The sequence below is a fragment of the Rhinopithecus roxellana genome, chromosome 11 (genome assembly GCF_007565055.1).
Source record: "Rhinopithecus roxellana isolate Shanxi Qingling chromosome 11, ASM756505v1, whole genome shotgun sequence".
NCBI classification, from domain to species: Eukaryota; Metazoa; Chordata; class Mammalia; order Primates; family Cercopithecidae; genus Rhinopithecus; species Rhinopithecus roxellana.
The window spans coordinates 3330311-3356862 of NC_044559.1; the positions used below are offsets into that span (position 1 = coordinate 3330311).

The following is a 26552-nucleotide window of genomic DNA, read 5'->3' on the forward strand; positions in this document are numbered from 1 at the left end:
CTCCAGGTGGCGTAGGAGACTCCTGCCTTCCCCAGCAGCTTCCCTTCCCTCTGTTCTCTTGTCTTCCACATCTGCTCCCTGCCTCCCACCCTGTGCACCTTTGCACTTTCTCTCCCTGCCATGGCTCTCCAGGAATGTGGCTTCATGCAGAGGATGACAGCAGGAAAGCCCCCTGCAGGATCCAGGGGTCTTCTGCCCCATCCCCCTCCATGTCTGCAGTCCCTACATGCTTACTGCCTAACTCCCTACAGGGCACAGTCAGGCCCTCCCAGCCCTACCCCTCCTGGCAGAGCCTTCCAGGCCCGGTTCCCTCCTCTCTTTGTCTAGTGAACTCCACAGGCCTCAGAATGCAGCTCCACTTCCTCAGAGCCCCCTCCAGCCCCCATGTGCTCCATGAGATGTGGCTATGTCTGCTTTGTGGGCACCTGCACACTGCCTGGCACAGACCGAAGGCTCATCCATGGATTTCCAGCCTTGAATGCCGGGACAGAGCCATGCCCTGCATCTGTCCCTGCAGTCTCTCCACTGCCTGTTGTGCAACCCCTGCCCTGCAAAAGACATGACTGCCCCATGTCTTGGCAGCGTTGAAAATGCAGCATGTGGTACCTTAGCACATCCGGTTCAATGGCCTGGGAAGCGAGCTTCTCAAAGATCCTGATGAGGCGTGAGTGGAGGGGGCTGCCGCTGGTGGCCAGGGCCCTGTGGCAGGAGGCCATGAGGGTCCCGAGCATGCCCGCCTCACACATGACCTGGCGGTTCTTCTCCGACTTCACCAGGGACTGGATGTGACTGGCCAGGGAGCACTGGATCTCCTCGGAAAGCTAAGAGGTGACCAAAGCAAGCTGTGAGCCCTCCAGGACAGAACATCTTGTGGGCAGCTTTGATAGGCTCCAACTTGGCCTGGGGTGAGTCGTGGAACAAGGAGACTGTGCCCACCTTACCCCACCCGCACTGCACCCACACCTGTCTCAGGGTTCTTCCAGTGCCCTCCTCACCTGCAGGGGCAAGACTGTGGGAGGCAACCTCTGGCAGGATACAAGCTGCCCAGGTCAGTGTGGGGAAAGGTCAATGGCTAAAGATGGAGGCCACACACCAGCAGGCAGGAGGCTGGGTCTGCCCCTTAGATGTGTTGTGTTTGACCCACACAATGTTTAAGCAGTTTCTGAATTAATTGTTAGCATTGAAAAGTCTGAAGATGTCACATAAAAATCCAGATTTGTGGTCTCTCTCAAAAGATGTGAGGATCTGGCCAAGCTGGTTTGCACCTCTGCAGGGGGATGTGGCTGGTGCTGGGTGGGAGCTGTACCCTCCAGGGGTCCCACATCCCCCCAGCAGGCTTCACTCCCCTAACAGTTCCTGTATTGGAGTTCGCATTCCCGGAGTAAAAGGTGGAATCTGCCTGGAAGTACAAGCCTAAAAGAAGTACCACCTACCAAACATACACACTCTGTCTTGACAGACACAAACCCCCACCACAGACATTTTGAACCACACTCAAAGTCTGCAGGCCAGCTAAAGTGTCTGGGGAAAAGACTTTGCTGAAGCCACTCTCATCCCCTGAGTGCCATCTCCCTCCACCCACCCTCCCATCATCCTGTGCCTGTCCCTCAGTCCTAAGCACATGCTGCCACACAAACAGCTGTGCTCATACCTTACCCTGAACTAGGTTTCCAGCTACTTCCCTCGCTTATATCCCTTGAAGCACATAGAAAAGAGTGCATAGAGTGGGCTCGGTAAATATTTGACCCCAATACCACACATTGCTTTTGCAATCATTCTTTCATTGTAAAAAGATAAATCCTTGGAATTATCCTTCCCAGGCTGGATAAATGGTTCGGACTGGGTGGGATGTTTCCTTTACAGAAAGAAACTCTTAGGACTGTCCACATTCTCTTTTGTTGCTGGTTAAGAATGTTGTATCAAGTGAGAGGGATACAGGTTAGATCTTAATGGAATTTTCCTGTCCCAGTGGATGCTACTGTGCCCCATGCAGACCTTCTTCTCCAGGTGAGAGGTGTACCTGTCATGGCTTCCCCTTCTCTGCAGAACTGCCCTCTGCTAGGTAGGAGCTGCCCTGCTCAGGGGCCATGGAGCCCTACCCACTCAAATACAGGTACACACACACTTACATGCCCACTACCTACATATACACACACACATGCGTCCACACACACATGCACATGCACCATACATACCTGTGTGCACACACACACATACTCCAGCCTGGAACCAATGAGGCCAGTGCCCTTGGGACTGTGTTATGCAATTCAAGCCTCAGAACCCGAAGGGCTCCAGCTGAGACAAGACTTTTGCTGTGAGTGCATCCTCCTTCAGCTCCTTCCCCGCCCAGCCTCCCTCACTCTCCTTCTCTCCTGAGTCCTTCCCTTAATCCCATATACATGGACCCCTATCTCAGGCTCCACTCTGAGGGAACCCGACCTGAGGCACCAGCATTCTTTCCACATTTTTACACCTGTGCCGCAGTTTGTAGTTTCAAGAAAGGAGATCAGTGACCATGTAAATGAGGTCTAGTTCACCAAAGTGAAGCCAGGAGAAGTTGTGAATGCACTACTTGAATAATCTCTCTCTAAGGAGGACTGGGGTCTGGTCTCTTCACATCGCAGACCACCTGTTACACCCCCCAGTAAGAGCTTTCTTGGAGTCCTCCCTGCTTCCACTCTTCCTCTTCTTTCTCAAACAAGAATGAAGTGGCTCTCAGCATCATCTTCTGGGTAAAGCTCTAGGCATTTAAAGATGAATAAGACACTGTCCCTGCTTTCAAGGGATTCACAGATTAAAGGTGAGACAGGTGGGCAGACACATTGTCCCAGCACAGTGTGAGATGTGCTCCAGCAGAGAATTTACCACATCTGAGCACAGCGGGTGGGGTGGTTCCTGCAGCCTCTCACATATTTCACAAGGCTCTTGAAGTTAGAAGGGACTCCAGGCCTGGCATCTACTGTGAGGGCCAAATTTTATCCTGGGATGAGAATATTTCCTGGGTATTTAAGCTAGAGTAGGCCCTTTTCTAAGCATTTTGACACGTATGGATTACGCAATCACTGTGAGAAGCCTGAGGGAGGCACTATTATCATACCCATTTTACAGATGGGGAAGCTGAGCCCAGAGAGGGAAATTGCCAGGGGCACATGGTAAGGCTAGAACCTGACTGACCCTGAACCTCAAGCTCAGAGTCACCTCATTCCATCATCTCCTCTCCACGCGGGCAGTCACTTTAGGGACTGCCGGTCCAAAGATAGTCAAGAGTATGTTTCTAGCACTAAGTGACAGAAATAAATAAGATAGTGTTCTTCCATATGTAGCTAACACAGTTTTGTAGCACACGTGGTTCAAGGATTAAAATGTATGAAGAAAAATATTTACACTGTTCATCAACAATTTCTAGATTGTTTTAAAAACTGGATGGCTCGCCCAGGCCCCTTTTACAGCCTCCCACCCGCCTTCCAAACACATGGGCCCTGTAGCTCCTGCCTCACACTGATGGCATTCAGGGAAACCCCCATCTCTAAGACATCTTCAAAAACATTTCTGGTTTAAAAGGTGAGCACTGGGGGAAGAGGGATAAAACTACATTAGATTGACTTTCCAGGGGGGACATCCTTCCCAGGTTGGACTTGACCATTTGCCAGCATTGCTATTTTCCTGAGCACATGATATCACTGATGTGGAGGAGCAGTCTTGCCTAGAAGACAGGGTCCCCTTCCCCAGAATGTGGCGTCTGCACAGCCAGCCTGAACTGGCAGATGGACATGTGTAGCCCAGCAAGGACCAGAAACTGAAAGCAGAAATGCCAAAGCTAATTCGCTCTGAACTATTCCATCACTTTCACTCTTTCCCATGGAAATCCACCCAAAGTCCTTGACTCCCTTCCCCGGGTCTTTTTTCTGAGACTCCAACTCTTTCTTCCTTTGTCCACCCAAGCCCAGCTCCTGCTTCTCTTCTCAAAACAGAAAAGTAACATCCACCCTCTTGCCTTGAATATCTCATCTCCAAAACTTGGATTATTTTATTTGGTAACTGCATTATTTCAATTTAGGGTGAGAGTTGGGATGCAGTCTGTATGAACCAAAAGGCAAAAATAACATCACAATATATTATTCAAAAGGATTAAAAAGAAATGTCTATGATCTCCAGTTTTTATTACCAGCACTTCACTTATTGCTTTGGGGACTTCTGGGTTTGTTCTGGTTTGTTTTGGTTTTGCTTCTTTTCCCCTACCATAGCAGGAATACTTAAAATCTAAATATGCAAAACAGAAAAACAGAAAGTTTTCAAAAGGGAGAAATGCTGATCTTGTCTAATGATGCCGCAAGTTTACTCCAAAGTTGCTCAATACCCCATAATGGAGGAGGGAAAATTGATCGTCCTCATTATCACTGCAGCTCTGTCAATACCAATATTGCCTTGTTTTGAATAAAATGCGCTGTTTTTTTAATGTTGGTTCCAGTAAAACGGGGTTTTAGTGAAAATATGAGCAGTAGCAGGAAACCAGTGTGGTTTCTTCCCCTACAAATGGATTGATTTTCCTAACGCATATTACTTCCAATGCAGGAGAGGGGATGGAGGTGCAATTAGGACTCAATGGTAAGACTGCAGGGTCACCAGGTTGGCCAGCAGGCTGGGCCCGCAAGGCAAATTAGCACAGGGTGATTTGCGGGGCAGCCTTAAGAAATTTTCTGCATTCTCCACTTAACGGTCTAGCCTTTAAGTACACGCAGTCTGGCTGTGGATGTTCAATCTTATGTATCGCTCTCTCTGTTCCCCACTTTCTCTTTTGGTCCAGATTAATATGGTCCCCAAAGCCCAGTGAGGGCTAGGTCCTGGAGCAATGGGTCCCTCTAAAGAGGCATGGGTGTTGGGTTCAGCATTCCAAGATATGTGCATCTTCTGCACATGAACCATGTCATCCTCACACAGAAATAAAAACCACCAGAGAGGCCAAGTGCCTGCTGCCCCAGACACTCCAAAAAGCACTAGAGACTTTACTGAGCTACTCAAACTTGGATTAATCACTTGTTTCAATTTGGTCAAAATGTTCTTTTCTTGATGATTTTGAAGAGAGATGATAGACTTTAAGTGACTTCAGCTCTTTAAGTTATCAAAGACTGTAAATGAAATGCCAGCAATAAATGGGGCCTACAGATGTGCTTTACTTGACAAGTTATTGCTTTTACCACTGCCTACTTAGAATTAGGTCTCTCTTTATATGAGCATGAACTTTCCATTTTGCCATGGTCCCTCAACCTGATATGCTGCTTCACGGTACCCATATGGCCTGGTAGGCTTGGGAGTTTATGATCGTGGTATAGGTGTAAGAGACTCCAACTCCCAAGGAGCTAGCAGAATCCACATGTAAAGGGCCTGGCTTCCTCAACATCATTAGGCAGATCTGTAACCAAGTGAGTGGGTGGGTGCCTGCTCCAAACTTGTTGTTTCTTTTCCAAATGACATGCAGATGATGGGCAATGTGTCCTGTAAACAGAAGTCCAGGATCTCACATCTACAGCATATTTCTCTCTTTCCCATTTTTCTTCCCATCCTCCACTTTTGTCCCCTGTGTACTGCAGCCGTAGTGACAGTCTCAGCTTCTGCTAAACACCATGCCCTTTTCCACTAATGCCTGAAGTTGGGAATGTCCTTTCCAATCCCATCCCTTTGCTGAGCTCCTGCTTATTACTCAAGAGACAATTCATGTGTCCCCTCACCCAAGAAACTTTTTCTGACTTTCCCAGCCAGCACTGTGTCTATACTTCAATCATGATAAATTCCACACTATGGCTAGTTCTCTCTCTCTGTCTTCTTCTCTCCCACCCCCACAACACCGTGAGCTGCTGCTCGACCCATGACTCTTCACCTTGTTTTCCCTAGTGGCCATCTCTGCCTTACTAGGCTATTCTCTGCCTTAGAATAGCCGCCTAGTAAGCACAGGCTACTCTAAAACACAATAGGCACACCTAATCCAGAAGGCTGACAGAGAGTCAGAAATAGTGATGTGCCAATGAAGTGTTGAAGGATAATGAAGAGAGAGCTAAGCAGGTGAGGAAAACGGGCTTTCCGGGAAAGGAAACAGCGCATGTGAAGGCGAGGCAGGTGAGAGTAAGCACAGCCTTTCAAAGGGTTGGGGGGTCATGAGGCAGATCGCAACATTCGGGCCCTTGGGTGTCCTGCAAAGGGACTCGCTGTGCTGCTGGCCATACCCTGCCCCACGCCAGCACATGGAGCAAGGCAAACACTGTGCACGGAGCCCTGAACTCCTCAGATTGCCAGTCCTGGAGGGCTGGGAAGCCTGGAGACCGAGTGCTGCCCTTCCTCTTGAGAACTGCCTGGAGAGTCACCCACTTCTGCTGCAGCTGATCTGAGAAGCCCCCAAGTCTCTGAAGCAGCCTCCACTAGATGCTCCAGATGACAGGACTACCCTCCATTTTTTGGCCCCATTCTAAGCTCTGGTCCGAGGCCCAGCCTAACCCAAATCAGTATCCTACCCACTCCAGGCCTTGGTACAACAGTCCCCAATGTGGTCCCCAGCATGGAAGTAAGGACCTGTTGTTCGTTGCTCTAGAAGGTCCCCATCTGTAGAGAGCCTGCCTGCCCAGGACCTCCTAGCTTGGTCCTGACTTTCTGGGGGTCCTGGAAGTAGACATGTCTGTGCCCCAGCTCAGAGCCTGCCCACCCAGCTGGACGCTAAGCTCACCCACCCCCAGAAGGTGAAATTTGTTATGTGATGTCCTCACTTCACTTGGGACTATTACTGACCTTGTCCTGAAACTGCTAGGACTTACACTCTTCTGTCCTTCCCCACCCAGCGTAGACATGCATTCAGACGTGGCACAGGCCTCATTGTCACTGCTGAATTTTGATCCCATGGATTCTGATCCCTCGCTCAAGCTGGTAGGGACCCTTTTCCTCCCCATTTTGACATCTGATGACTAACTCCCCTCCCTGCTTTAAGCCAGCCACACTCAGCTTCACGTAGATCACTGATATAGTGCAGAACCAGCCAGAGAAAATACTGAGTCTTCTGATTCATCGGCAGATCTGTTAACATACAGTTCAATATCAACTTCCTGTTACTCATTTACCAATAGTGTAATGTCAGTTGGAAATATACCTAAAATGTATTATCTTCTACTTAATAGTTTCAGAATTTTATATACCATGACCCAGAACACAGACTGTCAGAGCTAGAAGGGAAGGGAGTGGGCGTGGGGAGCCAGCCTCTGATGCACACATACACAGGGCAGGAACTGTACTAAGGACTTTACAACTATGCTCTCTTCTGCTCTTCTCAATGGGAAAATATCATCACACCCATTTTGCAGATGAGAACACTAAGACTTAAAAGGGTTCCATCAATCTCCTCAGGCCACATAGCTAATGGGTAGCAGCTCTGACATGCCAACACAGCCTTACTCCAAGGCTCATGATTTTGATACTGCATCATGCACTGATTATAAAAAGCTGGAATTTGGTATCTCATATGGGTCATAAGTTGATGGCCTAGAGAAGTGTTTCATTTGGTGGGCTTCATTTGGGTGGGCTTCTGTTTCTGTTTCATGTCCCCTTAATTAAGTGTAGACACCTTTAGACAGAGCAAGTGCTCTCCTTTGGCCACACTCTCCACCCTTGACTATTGCTTTCACCTGGTTTCACTTACGCATGTTCATTACCTCTCTGGAGCCAAGATGTTGAGTCTGTAACTGTGATCCAGGCCAAATCTGAGTAGTTGAAATTGAGATACAGAGAAACAAAGTAGCCTATGTATGTCATGGAAAAGGAACATTATCAAGGTCAGCTGATAATTAGGCCAGGGCTGATTCCATCTGACTTTAACTTACACCATCATTCCACATCCATGGGAGCTTGCTTTTCATCCTTTCTTCTCTATGTGAGATTACATCTGTTTGCTTTTTTATTTTATTTTATTTTATTTTATTTTTGAGACAAGGTCTCACTCTGTCACCCAGGCTGGAGTTCAATGGCACGATCATGGCTCACTGCAGCATCAACCTCTTGGGCTCAAGCAATCCTCCTGTTTCACCCTCCCAAGTAGCTGGGATTACAGGTGCACACCACCATGCCTGGCTAATTTTTTTTTTTTAATTTTTTGTAGAGATGGAGTTTGCTATGTCTTTTAGGCTGGTTTCAAACTCCTGGCTTCAAACAATCCTCCTGCTTTGGTCTCCCAAAGTGCTGAAATTACAGGCATGAGCCATCATACCTGGCCGTATTTGCTCTATTTATAGAGACTACTGTGAGAAGTCACCTGGATTTTGACCAGTATTTGAGATTTTCCACTGAGGAACAATAGAAATACTTTGCGTAAGGGGCTGAGTGGGAAAGAGCATAGGAAACAGATTTTGAATGTATTTGGAATGTCTAATGTGTTATAATTTAACAAAGCAAGAGTCCTACTTTACCAATTTCCTTGTTGGTGGAAATGGCTCTTTTCAAATAGCCTGCCCTTATGCAATGCTATCCAGGGCTATTAATGCTGTCGATATTTTAGTTATTTGAAACTCATACAATTAGTTCAGTGCTTGAAATAAAGACTAATTCCAGAAAATGACACCCTTTCTAAATTTAGGCATAAATGACTTGATAGATACATGCAGCCCTGAACCCAATCTTCTCTGTGTCTTGCCAGGCTATTCTGGAGGCTTCCATGGCAGCAGTGTCTTCACCGTAGCCTTTAGATCTCTGGAATTCACCCAAAAATGACTCGAGATGCAGACTGAGGATGACAATACTCTCTAATGTCCTGGCCTGACTGTGCCATTGCCTTTCCATAACTTCCCACTTCCCTATGAGAAAGGCAACTTGTTGGGCGGAAGGAGCTCCAGTCCTCATGTCAGGCATGTACACTCACTATTGCAGCAATGTTGATTCTATTGCTTAATTCCTGCAAGTTTCAATTCTTTATCTGCAAAATGGGTCTACTGATATCCACCTTGCATGGTTATTATAATGATTAAATGATAAAATGCTTGTAAAGCTTTTAGCAACTGATGATAGTAGCTGCACCATTTAGCAAGTGCTTCCTTCCTGTGTCCCTGTGCGTGTTCTGCTCACCATGCTAAGCTCCACGCATTGCTTCATGTAATCCTCATAATAATATTTCAGAGAAGATGTCATTATTCCCACACTACACAAAGGAAGCTAAGAATCAAAGAGGTTAAATAATTTCCCCACGGCTCTGTGACTGCTTGGTGACCCAACTGAGACTCGACCACAATCTACTGCTTTCAGAGCCTGAAGTCTGCCCTCTATAGTAAGTGTTCAGTAAACATAGTGATAATGACAATGATGACATTCACAGTGATGTCGATGAATGGCAACGCAATAAAGTTCAATTCTCTTAGCTCGGCATTCAACGTCCTCCACAATGTGACTTCAAGTGACCTTTCTAGCCCCACTGATCCATATGTTCCATTAATGTGTTCTATTTTAGCCTTTTCATCCATGTGTTCTATTCTAGCCCAGCTTAACTATTCATAGTCCCCAAATAGGCATCTTTGTGCTTCTTTCCGTGTCTGAGCTTCTCTTCCCTCCCTCTTCTACCTGATCTGGCATAAACATCCCTTTCCTTTAAAGCCTAGCTCTGGTGTTCCACCTCTCTGAGTCTTTCCCTCTCCTGTGTCCCAAGGCCCTGTGGGCAAACCTCTGTTATAGCCATCAGGATGTTGTTTTACTGTCTTCTACACTTCCCTGCCTCCCATCCTCAAACCCCGATTACAGGTCCTGTGACATTTGTCTCTGAATCCCCAGAGGCACATAGTAGGTGTTCTGTAATTATTCACAAAAGCAAACATACCACATGGGCAGCTACACAGTCTGCTAAACTAGACCTGGCTTTCCACTCTCTGCATTGTGATTGTCTGGTGCACAGCAAACACCCTCAGTTAAGACCTGATTAGATGCCCTAGACCTTAAGGAAGTGGAATGGCATTTGGGACTGGAGAGTCCTTCCAATTCTGGTCAGAGTTCTAGCCCATGGCCACATCTCTTATGACAGACCCTCATGGCTGCTAAGCCTGCTAGAAAGGGAAATTATCTTTATTCCCAATTAGTTAATTTTTTCTGGAGCCAACTCAGCTCCAAGAGAACTGAGCTGGACTCCGTTTTTGCATTGTGCATAGTAAAAATCTGGCCACCCAATTTCTAATATTGATGATGATGCCAGAAGCAGAAAAACAGCTGGAATATCTGTTTCCAAAAGCAGCTCACAGAGCTATCATTTTGGAGGGGAAAGGAACCTCCAGAACAAAAGAACCGCAGAACAAATGTAACATGGCCACCATTGGAAATAAACTAGAAGAGAACACCCATAAGTTTAAGTCACGGCCTCCAAGATGACATGTGCACCTTGGAAAGCCATCAATTTCTCATCCACAGGGGAGAGACAGCAAGTGAATGATGTAACGGAGGTACGGGTATAGGGAGTAATAGGAAGCAACAAGCTGACCTAAAGGAAGATGACAGGAATCACACTTTCCATCTTGCTGGTAACACTGCCATCTACTGAAACTCTCCGCTCCATTTCCTACACCAAAACCTGTGGAGGCCTGCAGTCCGTTTTGTTTCAGCATTTTCTTTTGTGGTCTTGTTTCTCATTTGATTTACTATTCTATTTGTTGTTGTGAGGTTTCCCCCACTCCCTTTCAGAAATTAATTACTGTAATTATCCAACTTCAATATCCAACTGATTTGGCATCTGCAGAAAATACTGGAGAAAATGCACTACATTTCATTTGCATATTTGAGAGACAGTGAGGGAGAATTAGACTTTTCCTAAATTACTTATTGTGACCTGAATATACAAAACGTAACTCGTTCCAAATGGAATTCTCATTTGCATACTTCATTTGTCCAATTACCGTCATAGGATAAGCAAAGAGCAGAGGTTCTTCCCCATATGGTGATGTGATGACTCAGGGAGTTCATCTAAAACTGAGGCTCATCCACGGAGTTTCCAGGCCTGTAAGAGGCAGCAGAAAAGGCCACCATACACTCTGTGTCACTTCATCAGACATTGCTGCAGTGGATTTTTGCAGAATGCATCCATCAGCAACTGTCTGACTGCTAAGACCTCCCAGGCCACTGGCTGGGTCTTTCCAATTGCAAGTACAATGCATTGTATGAAATATAGCTAAGGAAGCCAGATGCCCTCACGATAAGGCCGTTGTACCTGGAAAGCTGTGCCATGCCCAGAATGCATGACCCTGCATTCTGTGAGAACTGCAAAGATCAGGGACCCATTCATCCAACATATCTTGAGCTTGGGCCAGAGGTGTTTCAGATCTTCCCCTCACCATCACCACAACCTTAGGAAGTCAAACAACTTTCCTGAGCCCCAAGTACCTGCAGAATGGGGAGCATCTCATGGACTTCAAAAGGTTGCTGTGAAGATTGGGGGAATAGCATTCCTGGCACAGAGGTGATCCCTAATGTGTAATAGTCTCCATGTTGTCCCAGGTAGGTCCTGGCTTAAATACCAAGCCAGAGAATGTAAGATCCCAGACTCTAGGTCATTCATGGGCTACAAGATGGGATTTAGGGGTCAAATGTTTTTGCCCATTTGTTAGATGAGTAAGGTAATGAGAGCAGCTGATCTTTAAAGACATTTCCCCACAGGCCTCTCTCACCTGCACACACCTGTCACCCCTCACAGAAGAGGAAGCTTATGTCCCCTCCCACTGAGTCTAAGCTGAGTCCCTGACTAACTTTGACCAAAGCTGGCTTTTCCTGGGCCTAAGCCCTCAGCAGGCCTGGCAGCTTCTGCTTTTGTGCCTGTGGGCACCAAGAGCCACTGTGTGCCCTGTTGAAGAGTCTGCCTGGAGGGACACAGGCAGAGGCCAGATGGAGAGGGCTGTGTAGAGGAGACTCCAGGATCCCACTGACCGCTTCAACCAAGGCCCCAGGTATGCCACTCAGCTAAGCCAGCTTAGAAGCCCCTTGCCAGGGAGCCAGGCTTGCTGAGGTGCCACAGCTGCAGAGATCATCCTGGGAGGTTCAACCCTACCAGCACCATGTGGAGCAGACAGGCCATGCCTGCTGTGCCCTTCTGAATCCCTGTCTCACAGAACCATGAGAAATGACATGGATATTGTTAACTGCCTATCCCAGTTTATATCAGCCTACCCCTTTCCCAAATCTCACTGTTATGTGTATCTCTGCCATTGGCTTCACAGCACTTTCCCATCACTCTCTAGCAGGGGAACAGGAGCAGGAACAAGAAGTCCATTCCCCAAGGAAGGGACGTGGAGACATGAAACCGGGTCAGGCCTTTTCTTAACTCCTGTGCTGAACACTACAGATTTCCCTTCCTGGAAACAGTTGCTGTCTCAGAGCTTCTGCTCCACCACTCCACTTTTCTCACTGATCTTAGAGGACTTGCAATATTTTTATGAGGTCATTGTCATTTTTAGGCTGTGACTAATAATGTCAACTAGTAGCCATTTCTTCCCCAAACATGTTGCCTCCTTCTGAACTCCTGGACAAAGCAAAGCTGGACCCCTCATTGCTTCCTGGGAGTGCTAGGTCCTGCTATTCATCCTCCGGAAGCCACTTTTACATATAGGGAAGACCAGGAGGCCTGCCCCAAGGTGAGGCCACTTTAAATACCAGGTCCACAAATAGGCATCCTTGAGACTCATGTGCATTGTCTGAATTTACATTTCTCCATCGGTGAAAATACAGGCAATGATGCCCTCGACAGAACTGCAAGAGGAATAAATAAGCCAAGAAAGGGCCAAGCATCAGCCTGGGACAGAGTAGCTGTTCAAGCCAATGAATCCTCTTTCCTTGGCTGCTGATAAACCTAACGTGGTGCATTTTCCAGGCCTTCCTCAATTCTGCCTGGCTCTTTCTTGGAACTTCTAAAGTATTTATTCTTTATCTTGAGACTGCTGACTCTGACTTCATCTTGCTCTGTTACTCCACGCCCTCACCCATACCAATTTTTCTCCCCATAATGGCGCTGTTAGTTCTGCCAGGACAGACACTTGAGAGTCACCTTGGCTCTTTGTCTTCTCATTATCTGTAGCCTCCTCTTCTCGGAAGCCTGTGGTTCTGCCTCCGAACTGGTCTCTTAATTCCTTTCTTCACACTGTGCTGCATATACCACCCTAATCCAGCTATCACCACACACCACCTGGACTGCAGGCAGAGCCTCCTAACTCTTGCCCTTTGCCTGTTCCCCTCAACCCTCATTGCCTGTCCATTCTCCACCAAGCAGCCAATGCAATGTTTTTCATACAAAATCTGATCGTGTCACCTTCCACTCACATGAGAGAGGCTTCTTGTTATCATGTGCATTGTCAAGGCTCCCAGAAGCCTGCATGCCCCATTATCCCCATCATCACCTGGCCAGGGAGCCCTTGCTCCTGGCTCTCCCAATTTGCTCCTGCCCTAGCCACCAACAGCAGGCCCCTTCCCACCCAGCTCGTACTAGCTACTCACCCTTCAGGGCTCTGCTTACATGTCACCATCTAGAGACGGCTTCCCTGACCTCCAACCCTTTATCTAAATTAGATTGAATGAGGCCTGTTCCTGCCTCCATTCTCATTCTTCTCCCTCAGCACCCTGTTTTTTCCCTGTAATATCACTTGTCACAATTCATAATTATATATTCATTTGTGAACTCATTTATTTAGTCTGTCTGCACTGTCACTACCTCCTTCTCCCCATCATAGAGGCAGGCTCTGTGGACAGTGTCTATGCTCATCTTGTTAGCTGTGCATGAACTGCACAGATCACAGGGCCAGAATCTCAGCCAGCATCCAGGAGAGAGATGAACATGCCAGGAAGCAAAGGGCTTCCCACCAATGCCAGGTGCTGAGCTTAGCACCTGGGACTTGCCTCATGATGGTTCAATTATTCTCAGTTGTTTTTTTTGTTTGGTTGTTGTTCTTAGAAGGTAGCTTTGTCAACAGAAGTGATCTGTTTTGGATGGCCTTGCAAGGATGGGCACAACTCAGTTAAGTGTCCAGGACACCCTGGTACTTTCCCACTATAGGTGTTTCCCATGGGGAGCTCTGCTAACGCAGGACACTGAAGGCACAGACAAAAGGATAAAAGGTGTCTTGGGTTAGAAGGCGTTTGAGAGATCAGTCATGTGAAGATGACAAAACACGCATATTCAACACCAGGTACCTGTGGGTGATCTTCGTGGTACAACCGAGGCAGCAGCCTCACCATGATGCACACGACCCCGGGATGCATGATTGCAGCATCCCCCTCCTCCATCCTGCAGAGAGAAGGAGAGCCAGACATCAGACCCGGACCTGCCAGTTTTTTTCTCTTTTCACTGAGCTTCCTGGATCTTTCTTTCTGAGACAGACCATGGTACACACCCTGTCTATTACTTATTACCTAGATGATGTTGAACTACACTATCGAGCCTAATTTCCCCTACTGTAAATGGCATTGACAATACCACACTTTCCTCCTTCAGTCATAGAACAATGCATTTGTGCTCCAAGGCACAGTGCCTGATCCATAGTTGATGCTCAGCAAAGTTAGTTTCCTGGTTTTCTTCCCTTCTCTCCAGATATGTGGGAGATTGAGAAGCTCTGAGTTCATATTGAACACACACACACACACACACACACACACACATGGGCTTCTGGGTCCCTTCAAAATGGTGTAAGCATACTCGGCTGTGTCCCACCCCCTGAATACTGACTGTGACTAAAACACATAGAATTCATGGAGCAGCTCTTGGAGGACTCTAGGAAGTAAATGGTAGCAGAAAAGGAAACCAAACTCAAGTACCATGAAGTGGCAAAGAGTTTCCTGGCCTTCCTTTCTGCAGCATCCCCTGGTGTGAACTCACAGGTAGCCTAAAACTCGCAACTGTGCACAAGGTGTAGACATGATGGAAAGAGCTCCAGCAGAAGTCCTCTGTTTCTGGTCTGAGGAGCAGGAAAGGAGGTTCTACAGGTCACTGAGCATGAAGGAAATCCCCTGGGATTTTCTTTGTTTGGTTTCCCCATTCTTTCCCAACCCATCTTTCTGGCAATTCCCTCAGCAGCAGCAGCCAGGCAGGCTCTAAAACTCTCAGTGAGGAGAAACTTTCTGTCCAACCAGAGGAACTGTAGTCCTAAGAGTGTAGGTAAAATCCCCATAGCTGTTTTCCCCCATTCTCCCCTCACTATGTGGCCCCAGAGACAGATACTAGTGACACAGGGAAGAACAGAGAAACGAAAGCCCCAACTTTCTAGACAGAGCAGGAAGGGACCCCTTGAGAACCAGCAAGTGTTAAGAAGAGGATGAAGAAGAGGAAACTGAGGAAAGTGTAACCACGAAGTTGTGTATTAACCTCTGGGCTCAGTTCTGACTGTGCATGTGCATCTGTCCCTAACTAGGAGGTAAAACACCACACACAACCAGCTACTGCATGAGGCAAGTGAGGGCACATCAAATCTCCCTGCAAAGTCTTTGAAAACTGAACTGATACTGGAACCAGAGAGTCCAGGGAAGGTGGGCAGAAACTTGCAACCTGAACCTAAGTGGGCTAGTTCCCTGCCTTAAAAAACATATATATATTCATTAACATTCTCTATAAGATGACAACAAGGACCAGAGTTCATAAGATTCAAAATGTCCAGAATACAACCTGAAATTGCTCAACATAGAATGAACCAGGGAAGTCTCAACACCTCATGTGGAAAAAGACAACCAACAGATGCCACGGCTGAGATGTCACAGACGTTGGAACTATCAGACGAAACCCTTAAAGCAGTTATTAACCCAATTCCAAGAAGTAAGAGTGAACATTTTTCAAGTAAGTGAAAAATAGAAAGTTTCAGTAAAGAAATGGAAGCAATAAAAAAGAATCAAATAAAAGCAAAAACTGAAATTTGTTTAAACTCACTGACTGAGAATAATAGGAGAATGAGATGAGAGTCCATGAATATGAAGATGGAGCAACACAAGTTGCCTAATCTGAACAACAAAAACGAAAAAGATTACTAAAAATAAAGACAGACTCAAGGTCATGTGTAACAAAGGATCTAACATTTCTGTCATTAGAATCCTCCAAGGAGAAGAGAAAGAGTATGGTATGAAAGAAAAAATGTTTGAGAAGTTTTTAGTGATTCTTTCTTCAAAGCTGGTGAAATACATAACCTTAAAGATTCCAGAAGCTTAGTAAAACCCAAATAAAATAAACAAAAAAATTATGCCCAGACACAGCATAATCAAACTGCTGGACACAAAAGAAAATTTTAAAAATCTTGAAAGCAGCCAGAGAAAAACAACACATTACATTTAGGGGAATGACAATTCGAATGACTGTGGATTTTCTCATAAGAAAGCGTAAGTCAGGGAAACCACATTTTTAAAGTGCCACAAAAATACACACAGAATTCCATATCCACATGCTTCCAGAATGAAGGCAAAGTAAATGCATTCCCAGAGGAAGGAAGACAGATTCTTGCCATCAGACTTGTTCTAAGAATAATACTTTAAAAATTTCTTCAGATGGTAGGAAAACAATAACAAAATAATGAAAGGAAACTTCAGGGATGAAGAAAGAGCAACAGAAATGGTAAATATTTGGGTAAATGTAATACACTATTATTGTTCTCCTCTTAAGTTCTTAAATGTAGGTATGATGCTTGAAAGTGACATTGTATTAGATGTAATACATAAGACAACCACAACAAAAATAGGGAAGGATAGAGGGAACTGCATAGAGGTAAGCTTTCTATGATCCATTTGAAGTAGTAAAATGTTAATTCTAAGTAGACTGTTAAAAGTTAAGTAAGTATACTGCAGTCCCTATTAAAAGCACTAAAAAACAAAAAACTAGACAAAAAAGGAGAGTCAAAAAATTCAGTAGATAAATTCAAATTGAATACTAAAATATATTCAAATTGTCCACAAAAAGGCAAGCAAAGAGAAGTGGAGGAACAAAAAAAAAAAAAAGAGTAAAAGAAGAGAAAACAAATAATAAAATCCTGAACCTAAATTCAAGCACATCAATAATTCAAACACATTAAAAATTGATAGACACATATTGTCAGAATGGAAATAAAAACAAAGCTATATGCCATCATTAAATATTGTGATATAGATAGGTTAAAAGTAACAGGATAGAAAAATGTATATCATGCTAACAGTAATCAAAAGAAAGCTGGTGTGACTCTATTAATATCAGGGAAAATAGACTTTAGAGCAAGGAAATGACTCGGAATAGACAGATTATATGATATGATGATTAAAAGAGACATAATGATTCATAATGTGTTTGTACTTTACAACAGAGCATCGCAGTTCATAAAGAAAATCTCATAGATCTGAAAGGACAAATGGCCAAATCCACAATTATAGTTAGAGAGCTCAACACTCTTCTCTCAGTAATTAATAAAGCAGACAGAAAATCATCAAACGTATAGAACTGAACAGCACCATCAACCAACTGGTGTAATTGGCATTTATAACAGATTCCTCCCAACAACTACAGAATATATATTCTTCTCAAGTATTTCCCAAAGAACATTTGTCAAAATAGGCTATACAACAAACTTGGATCATGAAACAAACTTTAAAACATTTCAAACATGTAAAGTCATACAAAGTATGTTCTCTGGCCATACAGAATTAATTTAAAGAAAATAATAGAAAGATAACTTTAAATTCGCCAAGTACTTGGGAATTAAAATAACTTATGGGTCAAAGAGAAAGTTTCAAGAAAAAATTTTTAAAATGTCTTAAATTTAAAAGAATACATAGAAAAATGTGTAGAATGCTCCCATAGCAGTGCTTAGAGGGACATTTATAGGATTAAATGCTTACAATACAAAAGAAAAAAGGTCTCATATCAACAATCTAAGCTTCCACACTAATATACTATTTTTAAAAAGAGAAAAATAAGCCCAAAGCAAGCAGAAGAAATGCAATAATAAATAAAAATCAATTAAATTAAAAACCAAAAAATAATAGCAAAAATAACAAGTAAAAATCCAGTTCTTTGAAAGCATTTTAAAAATTGAAACGTCACTAGCTACACTAACAAAGAAAACAATGGAAGAAGCCACAGATAATCAGTATCAGGAATGAAAGAGAAAATGCTGCTACAGACCCCACAGACATTAAAAGGATAATAAGAAAATACTGCAAATAACTCTGTACACATACATTTGACAACTTTGATTAAATGGCCAAATTCACAATTTTAGTTGGAGACTTCAACACTCTCCTCTCTGTAATTGTTCCTTCAAAGTCACAAACTACCTTCAAATAGTTTTCTTCAAAGCCACGAATTACCAAACTGAACAAGAAGAAATAAGTTACCTAAATCATTTATAGCTATTATAAAAACTGAATATGTAGCTAAAAACCTTCCCACAAAGAAAACTTGAGGCTCAGTGTTTTCACCAGCAAATTCTACCATACATTTAAGAGAAATAACACCAGTTCTACACAACTTCTTTCAAAAACACAAGAGAAGGGAACACTTCCCAAATCATTTTATAAAGCCAGAATTACCCTGATACTGAAAACAGAAAAACACAGTATAAAAAAACTACATGTCAGTATCTCTAATGAACATAGGTGCAAAAATCCTCAACAATCAGCAATACCTAGATATATATAAAACAACGAGGATACTATGGCCAATAGGACTACCCATAAATGCAAGGCAAGTTCAATATTCAAAAATCAGTCAACATGATCCATATTAATAAAATCACATGACAGTATCATTTAGTATAAAAAGCATTTGAAAGATTCAAAATCTGCTCATGACAAAAAACAAACAAACAAACAAAAAACACAACTCAGTAAATTCAAAGGGATTGTTTACAACCTAATAATGGGCACCTACAAAAATCCCATAGCCGATGTTGTATTCAATAGCAAAGACTGAAGAATTTCTCCCGAAGATTAAGAACAAGGCAAGGACGTCTCCATTTCTATTGGATGTAATACTCCATTTCTACTGGATGGAACATATGGATTGGAAAGGAGTATCAAAAACTGGCACTAGTCACAGACGATGAGATTGTCTTCATAGAAAATCCCAAGGAATCCATTAAAAAAAAAGAAAACTTCTAGAACTAATAATTAAATTTAACAAAGTCTCAGAATAATAGTCAACATATAAAAGTCAGTATTCCTAATGAACATAGGTGCAAAAATCCTCAACAATCAGCAAATAATACCTAGTTACATATAAAATAATGAGGTTCTATCAGGACAGCCAAATGTATAGAACTGAAATCACCACAGCAAATTTGAGAAGGAAGAATAACTTTGGAGAGCTCCCATTTCATATCTTACAAAGCCACAGTAATCAAGACAGTATTGGTGAAAAGCTAGACACATAAGTCAATGAAATCAAATAGTGTCCAAAGACCTATACAAATATGGCTAAGCAGTTTTTACCAAGTTATAAAGACAATTCAATGGAAAAAAGATAATATTTTCAACTAATGGCACTGGAAGAATTGGACATCCATAAGCCAAAACAAACAAAAAATGAATCACAACCTAAACTTCACACATTGTACAAAAAGTAGCTCAAAATGGATTACAGACCTGTAAAACTTTTAGAAGAAAATATAGGAGAAAATCTTCATGACCATCAGTTAGGCAAAGAGATCTTAGATACGACATAAAAGCGTAATCCATAAAAGTAGAGACAAATGACGATTTGGACTTCATCAAAATTTAAAACCTTTAATCTAAGAAAGACCCTGTTTAAAGATGAATAGATAAGCTATAGACTGAGAGAAAACATTTGCGTCCCTACAGTGGAAAACTACTGAGCAACAGAAATGTATGAACTACTGATACACACAAAATGAGTGAATCTCAAAGGTCTTATGCTGAGTGAAAGAAGCCAGGCTCAAAAGATTACACATGTATGCTTCCATGTATATGGTATTCTGGAAAGACAAACTACAGAGAAAGATCTGTGGTTGCAGGGATGGGGTGGAGAAAAGGTTTTACTATGTGGGGCAATAGCTGGGAACTATTCGAGGTGAAGGGACTGTTCTGTTTCTTTATTGTGGTAGTCGTGTGACTCTACACATGAATTAAAACCCATAGAACTGTAGGCCAAAAAAAGAAACTTTTACTTTATGTGAATTGAAATAATAATAATAAACTACAGGCTACTCCCAAATTACCAGCACCCGATTTTCCAACACCTTGCCCATCTTGCTGCTTTCAGATGCAAAGTGAGATCGTTTTTAGTCCTCAGAGCAGCTAAGGCACTCAGGAGTGTTTCTTGTGCTTGGGGGTAATTTCTTCAAATCAACTGAGCAAATACTTATTGACCTTTTATTATTTTCCAGGCACTATTCAGGTACTCTGGATATATCTGTAAACTAAACAAACTAAAATCCATGACCTGGGTGTGAGGGGAAGAGTGTAGACACAAAGATAAACATAATAAATAAGTAAATTAAAATTAATAATTATATATAATGTATTAATATATAACAATATCATAATGAATAAGAAATGATAAGTGCTATTGAGAAAAAATGAGCCAAGAAAGAAGAATTGAGAGTGCTTGTATGCAGAAGGAGAGTAATCTGCAATTTTAATTTGAGTGGCAGGTTTGGCCTCTTTAAGAAGGGCAAAACTGAAAGAGGGGATGCAGACATCCATGGGAAAAGCATTTCAAGCAAAGGGAAGAGCCATTGCAAAAGCCCTGAAGTAGGAGTACATCTGGCATATTCCAGGAACAGCAAGGAAGCCTGTATTTTTACTCTGATACTGAAGCCACACAAAGACAATACAGAAAAAAAAAAAAAAAAACTACCAATATCCAAGGGATCAATGTCCCTTATGAACATACATGCAAAATCCTAAGCAAAATGCTAGCAAACTAAAGTCAACAGCATATTAAAAGGATTATATGCCATGACCAAGTATGATTTATACTAGAAATGCAAGAGTGGTTCAACACAAGAAAACCAATCAACAAAATATACCACATTAATAGACAAAGGCAAAAAAACAGATGATCATCTGATTTGACTCATAAAGAGCATTTCACAAAATCCCACACTCTTTCATGATAAAAACACTCCAAAAACTAGAAATAGATAGTAACTTCCTCAGCATGACAAAGGGCATTTATGAAAAGCCCACAGCTAGCAGCATGCCAAATGGTGACAGCTGACCTTCAAATTCATGTGGAATTGTGGGAAACCCTAAGAAGCCAAAGCAGTATTTTAAAAGATAAAGTTGGAGAACTCACATTTCCAGAGTTCAAAACCTACTACAAAGCTACATAATCAAAACAGAGTGGAACTGATATAAGGATAAATATAGAGACCAATGAAATAGGATGGAGAATCCACAAATAAACTCATGTATCTATGGCCCCTTGATTTTCAATAAGGGTACAAGGACAATTTAAGAAGGGACTCTTCAACTAGTGGTACCAGAGCAATTGAACAGTTATAAGCAAAAGAATGAAGCTGAACCCTGACCCCTTGTCATATACAAAAATTAACTCAAAATGAATTAATGATCTAAACATAAGAGCCAAAACAAAATTTTTAGCAGAAAACACAGTGGTAAATTTTTATAACCTTGGATTTGGCAACGGATTTTTACATATAATGCCAAAAGCACAAGTAACAGAAGAAAAAATGGATAAATTGGACTTCATCAAAACTGAAAATTTTGGGGCATCAAAGGACATTATTAAGAAAATGAAAGGAGAACCTATGGAATGAGAGAAAATATTTGCAAATCATATTTCTTATAAAAGTCTAGTACCCACAATAAATACAGAATTCATACAACTTAGCAACAAAAAGAGAAACAACCCAATTAAAAAATGGGCCAAGCCCTTGAATAGACATTTCCCCAAAAAAGATGTACAAAAGGCCAACAAGCACAGAAAATCAATCAACATTATTAGCCATTAGAGAAATGAAAATCAAAATCACAATGAGATAACACTCCATATCCATTAGAATGTCTAAAAAAATTTTTAAAAAGGAAAATAAATATTGGCAAGCCTGTGGAAAAATTGAAATCCTCTTATGTTGCTGTTGGGTATGTAAAATTGGTTCAGCTGCTGTGAAAACAGGCAGTTTGACAGTTCCTACAATTCTATTGAAATGAGCTACAATTCTACTCCTAGGCATATAATCTGAAGAATTCAAAACAAGTACTCAAATAAATACATGAACATGAATGTTCATAGCAGCACTATTTACAAGAACCAAAGGAAATAACCCAAATGTTCATCAACAAATGAAAGGATAAACAAATTGTGGTGTGTACCCACATGATGGAATATTATTTTACCGCAAAAAGGAAAGAAGTACTGATATACGTTACAATGTAAGTGAACCTCAAAAATATTAAGCTACCTGAAAGAAGTCAAACGTCAAAGGAAACCAATTATATGATTCCATTTATACATGATTTATCCAGAATAGGTTAATCCCCAAAGCAGATTGGTAGTAGCCCAGGGATTGGGGAAAAGAATGAGAATGAGTATAGCTTTTCCTTTTGGGGTGATAAAAATGTTTTGAATTAGACAGAGGTGTTCTTTGCACGACACTGTGAATGCATTAAATTCTATGGAATTGTTTGCTTTAAGATTATTAATTTTATGTTCTGTGAATCTCACCTCGGTGAAAAAAGCTAAGAATTTTTTTTTACTATTTTTTCAAGAAAAAGATGTCTAGCACCTGGAGCAGTTCTCAAACTTTAATGTGCTTACACATAACAAGAGGACCTTTTTAAAAACAGAACCGTAAATTTCAACCCCAGGGATTTGTGATTCAGGAAATCTAGTTTACACAACTGTATTTTTGTGCAACTCTACAACGGATTCTGATGCAGGTGGTCTACAGGCCACACTAGGAGAAGCATTGCTGTATGGTAGGGATTGACAGAGCAGGAATGGAGACAAGGTTCTGGATCCCAAGGATGGCAGACACTGATCCCCCACCTGACCTGGTGTTCCCAGATGGCTTGTATCTCGCAAGGGACCTGTGGGTACAACAGAAAGTTGTAATCAAAAGTACGAGTCCCAAAGCACCTGTATCTTTGGGAGCCAGTGGATGTGTGAGGCATGCTTGGCCAAATTTTGCATCTCATTTGAAGAAGCCTAGAGGCCTTTGCAGGATGTGAACCAGTGAAGCCTCATCATGTTACACAGCCCCTGAGCTTGGCTATAAAATCCTGCCACCCACAGCAGTTGCACGTCAGAGAGGATGACTGCTCCAATCCTGGTATTTGTCCTGCTTAGATATGGAAGTCAGACAGATTGTCCCCTATATGGACTCTATCAAACTTCAGGGGGCAAGATTAATACCTATCTCCTGTTACTAAGGCCTGTGGATACTTGAGGGATGCATTAGAAAACTAAAAGCAAAGTGGTCTCATTTGCACAGTCCATGCTGATTACTCCAGACAGCCACCATCCTCTTCCAAACCTCCAGGGCTTCTCTCTCAGAGGCTGGCACCAACCAGTCTCTCTCACACTCTCATCAAATCCGTTACCAAGGCCAGGCAAAGTTATGTCCTAAATAGTTCTCAAAATGTTCTCCTGTTCAAGCTACTGCCATCGCTGGAAGGAGGGACTGACAGCTCCTTTGCTCTTCTCCTTTCCGGCCATCATCTCTGCCCATCCATCCCTATAGCTTAAAGCCCTACTACAGCTTGAAGTCCGAGCAATGCCTACAGAAGGAAGGAACAAACCTTACTCGAGATAGTTGATTTTGCATCTCACCTTTATGCCTCCTCAACCCATCTCAGACCAGATAACTCTCATCTTTAAATGTTTCGCTCAGTGGTCTCCTCATCCAGGAAAACCTCACTGACCTCCTCCCCAGACCTCATTAGGTGCACTTCTCTATGCCCTCTCAATTTCTGGGGCTGCCCTTGCCAGGACACCCACCATACAAGCATAATGCTCCATTCATGTCTCTAATAGTGGGAACCCAGAAGAGGAGCAGGCAGGAGCAGCCATATCTGAAGCAGTTGCAGGACCACTGCACATCAGGTTTCTTCAGGACACCAGGCACGAGAGCCCAAGACTATCTGTCTTGCCAACCCTCCTTGCCTTTCCTCCTTTCCTACCCATCTTCTCAATTCATTCATGCCCATATTCTACTCAGTGACCGTTCATGGGGGTCCCTGATGCAGACCACGAGCTGCAGACCCAGTCCATGCTCACATGGGCCTCACCACTGAAGCAGAAGAAAGAAATGTGAACACCATCTTATTTCCACAGTGGTAAGAAGCCAAAAATCGATAGATGTACAGTGGCTTTATTAGCAGATGGGGAAGAGACAACTTAAGTGGCTGATATCCTTGGCATCCATTTTAATGCATATCCTGGTTTCAGATATGCTCAAGTGTGCAAACATGCACCAAAGAAAAAAGAAACCAAGGAAGGTTACACAATTAATTATTGATTTGCACTGTGATCAGTGCTGATGCTGCTGAGGAGATATAAGGCAGTGGGATCTGATTTGGCCCACGGGATGGGATGGGGCAGCCGGGGGAGGCTTCTTGGAAGAAGTGACATCTAAGCCGAGACAAAAGCGTAAGCAGCAACTGTCCAGGCAGAGTGAAGACAGGAAAGGCATCCCAGGTTGAGTAAAGGGCATATATAAAATCTGAGTCTGAAACATGGTTGCAAGGTGCTAGGTGAGTGATACCATGGGCGGGTGGGACTCCTGGGACTGTGCGCCCTACACTCCCAATGTCTGACTCCCTCCTGGGAACCATGGGGAAGCACTGGAGGCTTCCAAGTGGGAATGACAGGGTCACAACTGTGCCTTCCAAAGGCTAGTGTGGCCTTCATGTGAACTGCTCAGGAACTACACTGTCCTCCACCCTTCCTCAGTGGTCTGGCTCAACCATCAAACTCACAACAATTACCTCTAACAAACTTAAGTGACAGATACAACTCATACCCACAGGGGACATTGTTTCAACAGGAAAGATTAGGATGAAGCTGCAGGATGCCCAGCAGCAGAGCCAGAGGAGTGTGTTTAGGGCTCTGGCCTGCAGAGTGCCCCCTGAAACCTTAACCATTGCCTGGAGCATACCGCATTCCTGTTGAAATGACGTCTCCTTAGGGCTATAAGTTATAGCCACAACTTAAGCTCAAGGTAAAGGTGACTAGGGTTGCTCCTTCAGCTGACATAAGGAATAAACATCAACCCACGAGGACTAGCAGGGCCTGGGAGAAGGCATATGCTAAGGTAGAAGCAAGAAGGAGCAGAGATGTCCTGCTTTGGAGGGGGCTTTTCTCAGAGTTATACACAGACCCAATTGTAGAGCAGTCCTCACAACCCATAACCCCATGATGCCACAGCCCTGCACAGAGACCACCCTAGCTCCACATTACCTACAGGGTAAAAGTGAAATGGTCTCATATAGGATTTATGCAAGGCGCACCACAGTCTGACCCTGCTTCCACTCCACTTTCACCTCCAGACCTGCACTGTGGATGATGTGCTGCTGAGGGGTAAGCACTCCATTCTATGGTGTGTGTATGTAGTGTGGATATGTGGTATGTATGTATGTGTGGTATTTGTGTGTGCCGTGTGGTGTCTGTATGTAGTGTATACAGGTGGTATGTGTGGTGTGTATTCATGTGTGCGTGCTAGGTGCTGTGTGGTGTGTAGGTGTGGTGTGTGGGTATGTATGATATGCCAGTATGTGTAAGGTGTATGTTTAGAGTGGTGTATGTGTGTTTTGTGTACATGTGGTGTATGTATATCTGTGTGTGATGTGTATATAGTGTGTTTGGTGTGGGGGTGTTTGTTTGATATGGTGTATGTTTCACAGAGACATATGATGTATTTTGGACACCATAGATATATTTTGGGAATTACATAACATGTCACCTTTGTGTTATGAAAAATGTTCCTTAAATTATAGTTATCATAAAGACTAAATGAATTGAAGAATAGTCGATTGTAAAAAGCTGAGCATGGTGTCCGGCACACACATGCTTAGGAAGCAGCTGTGATCACTCTAACTACCACCATTACCATCTGCAATCCTTGCCTCACAGCATCCCTCAATGTAGATACTATTATTATGTCTGCCTTCAAATCAGGAGATGGAAGATTAGAGAAATAAAGTAGCAGGGCCAAAGAACACAGCCACCAAGGCATAGAACAAGCCGGCCTGACTCCAAGGCCCATGGCCTCTTTCTCTCCTCCCTGGAGACTGGGGACCTACTTTGCAAAAGGCAGGGCTAAGGGAAGCCACCTGCCCAAGGACATACAGGTGTGGTGGGGTGGAGATGAGCATCCTGTCTTTGATTTCCAGCCCACTGCCATGCCCTTTACTCTGCAGACTCCCTGGAGGGAGTAGAGTTTCACTTCCTATTCTCTAACCATTAAGGAAGGCCAAGGGCCATGTATCTCTTTTAGGGAGGAAAAAAATGCTGTATTTATGAAATATGGTTCTTACACATATAAAAATTACTCATTACAAAACCAGGATGACATTTAGACTCACCTCTAAAACATCAGGACTGATGCAGTCCACAGGTTAGAACCCAATCTTCAAACTGCAGG

At 43.3% G+C, this 26552-nt stretch overlaps 1 protein-coding gene across 5 annotated transcripts in view; it reads right to left on the reverse strand.

The window, feature by feature from the left end:
- The window catches only part of WDFY4 (WDFY family member 4), a 300326-nt gene that overhangs the window by 209260 nt on the left and 64514 nt on the right, over positions 1-26552 (reverse strand). For all 5 annotated transcript variants that reach the window (XM_030940063.1, XM_030940062.1, XM_010382862.2 and 2 more), the window contains 2 exons: positions 14173-14266; positions 607-821 (listed from right to left, as the gene is read on the reverse strand). In XM_030940063.1, coding sequence (XP_030795923.1) covers positions 607-821; positions 14173-14266 — 309 coding nt within the window. The remainder of the gene's footprint in view (positions 1-606; positions 822-14172; positions 14267-26552) is intronic.